This window comes from Branchiostoma belcheri, unplaced genomic scaffold, assembly GCF_001625305.1.
Source record: "Branchiostoma belcheri isolate BF01 breed outbred unplaced genomic scaffold, Haploidv18h27 scaffold271, whole genome shotgun sequence".
Lineage (NCBI taxonomy): Eukaryota > Metazoa > Chordata > Leptocardii > Amphioxiformes > Branchiostomatidae > Branchiostoma > Branchiostoma belcheri.
Window position 1 is genome coordinate 206,318 of NW_017803878.1, and position 5,552 is coordinate 211,869.

The 5,552-nt window shown below is 41.8% G+C and overlaps 1 protein-coding gene across 1 annotated transcript in view; it reads right to left on the reverse strand.

The window, feature by feature from the left end:
- Nucleotides 1–1,793, reverse strand: part of LOC109472394 (3-oxoacyl-[acyl-carrier-protein] reductase FabG-like) — a 5,877-nt gene extending 4,084 nt beyond the window's left edge. The window contains exon 1 of the mRNA XM_019772164.1: nucleotides 1,757–1,793. Within this exon, the coding sequence (XP_019627723.1) occupies nucleotides 1,757–1,793 (37 nt within the window). The remainder of the gene's footprint in view (nucleotides 1–1,756) is intronic.
- Nucleotides 1,794–5,552: the final 3,759 nt, after the last annotated feature.

A 5,552-nucleotide genomic window follows, 5' to 3' on the forward strand; every position in this document is an offset into this window, starting at 1 on the left:
TTTTGTCTTCGCTACACTGACTTTTGTCTCTCGTACACTGACTTTCGTCTCCTCCACAATAAATTTTGTCTTCCCTCACTGACTTTTATTTCCCTAAACTGACTTTTGTCTTCCTTGTACAATAACTTTTGTCTTCCATACACTGACTTTGATTTCTTAACCCTACTTAGACCGGGCTTTTTTTGACATGGGGTGACCGGGGCGGGCTCTTTTGACCCCCCCCCCCTAAGAACTCGCGAACGGTATGTCGTATGACCACGAAATTTTCAGAGAATGGTGTACTAGTGAAAATTTATCATATCTACAATTTTTATGTCGTTATGACGTAATATGACGTCATTATGACGTCATTAATGTGATTTTATTGGCCAATACCGTCTAAATAGGTTTTTCCCTGAAAACTTCCCTGGTATACAACATAACTTTACCAAAAGTGTTTATGACAGAATATTAGTGTGTACTAAGGCTTATGTTGCCCATAGCAACACCGGTGACGTCATAAAATGACGTCATGCATATTTAAGATACCCGCCATCTTGGATCATCAATCTTGAATTTTCAAAAATAGTTTTTTTTCATGATAAAGCTTAAAATACATTGTAAACATACTAAAAACCTTCATTCAACCCTTTTTTGTAAAAAAAAATGGAAGTATTGATGAAATTTTAATGAAAATAACCCGTATATACCTGTTCTAATGATATGGTCCGCCATCTTGGATTTTGGCCAATGACGTCATCAAATTAGCATAAATTATGCAAATTTAATGATAAAATTTACATAAAACTATATGGGATGTTATTAATATTAGAAACCATGAGTAACTTGACATAAAACCCATAAAATTCTATTGTTGAAACAAAAAGTACTAAATTTTGCAAAAAATGCCTGTCAGAAACCCGTTGCCATGGCAACACAAAAAATTATTATCTTATTCCAATGATAAAGAATTGTTGCCAACAATATTCTAGGAAAAGTCACCAAGTTTGGCCGTTCTACGGCTAGCCGTTCAGACGCTAGATGACATCAAAGTTGCCGCGGGCACTTTTAGCCCCCCCCCCCCGGTCTAGGTAGGGTTAACAAACAATGCCATTTTAGCATTCCCTATTAGATTATGCAAATGAAGTCCTAATTTGAATTCATTATGTTTCAACTTCACTGACGTTTTAGATACAAGTATGAAATTCCAGGCAGTTATCAGTGCAGAATTATAACATTTTCTCATTAATTATGCAAATTGAGTCTTCATTTGCATAATCAATACCTGCCTGTGTTTCTCTCGCTCTCAATTACCAATGTCACAAGCTTCAATAGTCCTATCATGGAATGCTGCTGATTTACAGAATTTCCCTGCGAATTATGCAAATTACATCCACATTTGCATCCACTCACGTCACTTCCTCCCCAGCACAAGAGCTACATACCATTCAAATTTCGTCACCCCAGCATGTCTAGATCAGGAGATATCAAAACCGGAAGTTCAGCTGCAGTACCATAACAAGCCGCTAGGGGGTCCAAAATCTAATCATTTTTAGGTCTCATGAACACACACACACACACACACACACACACACACACACACACATAAACGCCTATGAAAACATGACCTTCTTGAAGAAGGTAATTATTAGAGCAAATACTATTAACTAATTGTTCTGGCACGTCGCGACCTTTCCCGTGCTGAACAGTCAGACCATTGAACAGATTAGACATTTCAACGGATTTTGCAAGCTGCACACCGTTTTTTCTTACTTACCTGTGATTATGGCTACCTTTCCTCTCAAGTCTGGCATCTTTTGGCTGAAGAGTCTGACTCCGTCAGGTCTTGATATTGATGTAAGGGGGGTAAAAAGAAATCGACTTTCTCGTCTTGAAGTTCCTTCTCACAGCAAGACGTGATACAAGGCAAGGTCACCGACACAACGTCATTAGGGAGGGACCAGTAAATATCCATGCGCAGTGGGCCCACATTGTTCACGATTAATTTTTTGAGATTTTTTTAATGTTTTTCCTTGGGCCAATTTTGGACAGATTTGGCCAGTTTTCTGTCAGTAGGCATGTCAAACTTTCCCGCTCCGGCATTGGAATGCGGGGGCGCGCGAGGCAGTAAATATTTTTAAACGATCGTAAAAAATCAACCGTTTGTATTATGTCAATAAAAATCGTTACCAACAATGTATATGATGTCAGCTATCGTGCCATAGTATTTTTAGTTGAAAATATGGATCAATAAAGGAGCTAAAAATCAGCAAAGTTGACAATACGGCCGAAAATCAGCCCCGTTCGGACGCCGCGAACGCGGCACGCTATTTTGAAGCCAGCCGGCGGAGACGTCTTCTTCCACTCAAAAGCCACAAACCGCTCGGGCTCGTAGAACTCTGGGAATGATTTGATGTGAAAGGGCAGAGTTCAGGGTTCACGACAGCGGTGGGACGAAATCGCTACGTCATCGCTGGCGGGAGGTACGAGTCAGAGAAGTGAAGCGTCCAAAAGTATGTGGAAAATTTTGCTATTTTTCTTGAATTTAACAATTTTGTCCGCCCATAGCAACAAATATAGACACCTTGTGGTTATGTTGGTGTAGTTTTTGTTTCATTTGAGGCGAGTTTGAGCTGTGGGTTTAGCGAAACAAGTTGTTAGTTTTTCCCGGCCGCCAGAAAAATGGTGCGTGCAATGCGCGCGCCCGTGAAGGGAGGGGGCGTTAGATCGCGAACGTTGTCGGTTCTATATTCATAATAAATTCCGCCGCTCTTTAGTAATATATTTAATGGGTAAGTGTGTTACACTTTTAATTTACGACAATGTGGCATATTTTGGACGAAAAAAACTTTGGCCGGATCATCGATCATGAGCTTCTCATTCAGTTGCATGGTCTTTATAAGACTTTATTCAGACATATCGATTCTTTTTTTTTCTAGTGACATACCCAGGGAAGTTGAGCGAAGCATTAGGACTATCTCTAAGCCACCTTGAGGGTGACATACCAGTGAGTGCCCCTTTGGGTAGAGAAAAATTGTCAAACGAGCTTGTGCTGGAGCTTTGCTCATTCATCAAGAAATCTGGACTCAGAGATGAGACAATTATCAAATGGCTAAAAAGTATTGCGCCGTCGGACCTTAAAGAGAAACTAACACATGCAAATGGAACAAGTGTTCGCACTCACATCTACAAATTGAAGAAAAAGAGAAGGGACCTTGTGATGAAGAAGAAAACAAAGGAGTTACAGATCTTGATGGCAAAGATGTTTGAAGGCCCCAAACCACTACAAACAAGATGCACAAGCAACATCAACATCAGTAACAGCAAAGCTGTCGGTACTAGTACATGCTCGTCCAGTCCAGTTGTACCACTACCTGCTACCCATCTGAAATCTTTAAACAGATTGATAAACTTTTCGCGGGACTTGGTGAAGGAGAACAACACATTGGAAGATACATTTAGAAACATTGTCAGGGGAGTACGTGAAATGTTTGTCAGAGATGAAACAGAAGACAGCGGAAATCCAAGACTTAAAGGAAAGCATGAAGGAGCAAACACGGACGAGTAGAGAGGAAAGAATGAAACAAAACACTCTACTGCTTCAGTTGGGAAAGAGTCAGAAGTGACATACAGCCGTTTACAGAACGCTCTGGTGAAACTGAGCGAGTACAATACTCGCAATGTTAACAAGCGTCTTAAACGAAGAGATGAGAAAATCAAAGCACAGGAGAACAGGATCAAGACACAGGAATCAAACTTACAAGAGAAAGACTCTTTGATCAGAGAAAAGGATGAAGAGATAGAGGAGTTGAAGTCTATGGTTGATGTGCTGCAGGAGCAATTAGACAATGAAATAAAGAACAAGATTCACGCACAACGGATAAAATCTCACTACAAAATCGCAATGAGATCTCATTCGTTGTTGTGATGAAGATACTGTAGATTTAGAAGAGAAGTATAGCAAACCTAAAAGCAGAGAACAAGGAATTACATGATAACATGACAAAATTCCTTGATTCTGATGAAGTGAAAACTTTTGAAGATGTAGGTTTACCACTGATGTTCGACAGGTTTACATGATGTTACTTAGTATGGACACTGGACTTAACAATGTGGAATGGATCATAAGGACTGTACTGCAGAAGTTAGGAGGTCTCAAGTGTGGTAGGTTACCAAAATACTCCACAGCGCAAACCATGTTTGCTGAAGCCAGGCGACTTAGCCAGATGCATGTAGCTGACGTTGTCAGTAAATCTGATAACATCACTGTGGGTACGGATGGTACCACAAAGGAACATGACAAATTTGGATCGGTGAGTTTTTTCACTCAGCAAGGACAGTTAGTGGCAGGAGTTACAGAGCAGCTGTCTGGAAAGACCGAGCACCAAGTGGACATGTTCAAAAAGATAATGCATGATCTGGCAACAGCATGTGGGGCAAGTGAAGAGGAGATGTGGGTGTCCATAAAAAACACGATGACTGATAGGCATGTGGTAAACAAGTGCCTGAACAGAAAACTAGAGGATATTAGACAAGAGGCTTTGCCAAAGGTAGTGAAAGATTGGGACAAGAAGTCTCCCGAAGAAAAGGATGCGATGAAGAATATGTGGAACCACTTCTGTAACATGCATTTCATAGTTGGCTTGGCTACATCGGCAGAAGCAGGACTGAAAACATTTGAGAATGCATGCACGTGCACAGATCACAGTTCCTCAGGTGCCACAGGGGCAGAGACGTTCTTCCCATCACAAGGAGAATCAGGAGCACATAGGCTAGTTAGAGCCGTCTGCAAGGCATTCTCGCATACTGGAGCCTGTGAGAAGTCGGGACAACCCCAAAGAATTTGAGGCCTTCTTGCAGTCCTGTGTCCCTGCCAAGGTCAACAAACTGATCTCCTTCAGAGGAGAGAGATTCAATGTTCTATTCAAAAATGGTGGGGCAACATACCACCATAAAGACGACTTGTTAGCATACCTCGACACGTGCGAGGCACCTAACAGACTCCTACAGGCTGTTAGAGCAGACCTCAGTGTTCCTGTGTATGTAGCAGGCTGCTGTGCACTGGGTATCATCAATAAGATTGTAACAGCTCCTCTCTGGAGATTGGTAGAATCTGAGAGCAGCATACTGGACATGTGTCAACATTTCCACCAGTTACACATCAGCTTCAGTTCTTTCATAAAGGATCCAAGCTCACTGATGGAAGGGGAAGCAATATTCCCTTCAGTGCAGGGAGAGGATGATGATGTTTACAAGTCACTGTTCTCGCATGATGATCCTGAAATCAAAGGGCTGACTTGTCAGGCACTGAAGAATATCATGACTGAGTTTGTTGTCGTTACCGAGAGAATGCTGAAAGACTACCTTCCAGGGGGAATCTTCCACAACCCAACAGAAGCACAGAGAGAGGAGATGGCTACATGTCCCACAAACAACACTGGTCTGGAGCGAACATTCGCGCATTTGGACCGGGACGTCAGGTTTCACCAAATGCTACGACCCTGACAAGAGAAAGCAAGATAATGTTCCGCTTAAACAGAACAGGACAGTACCTGGACACCATACCCATGGAA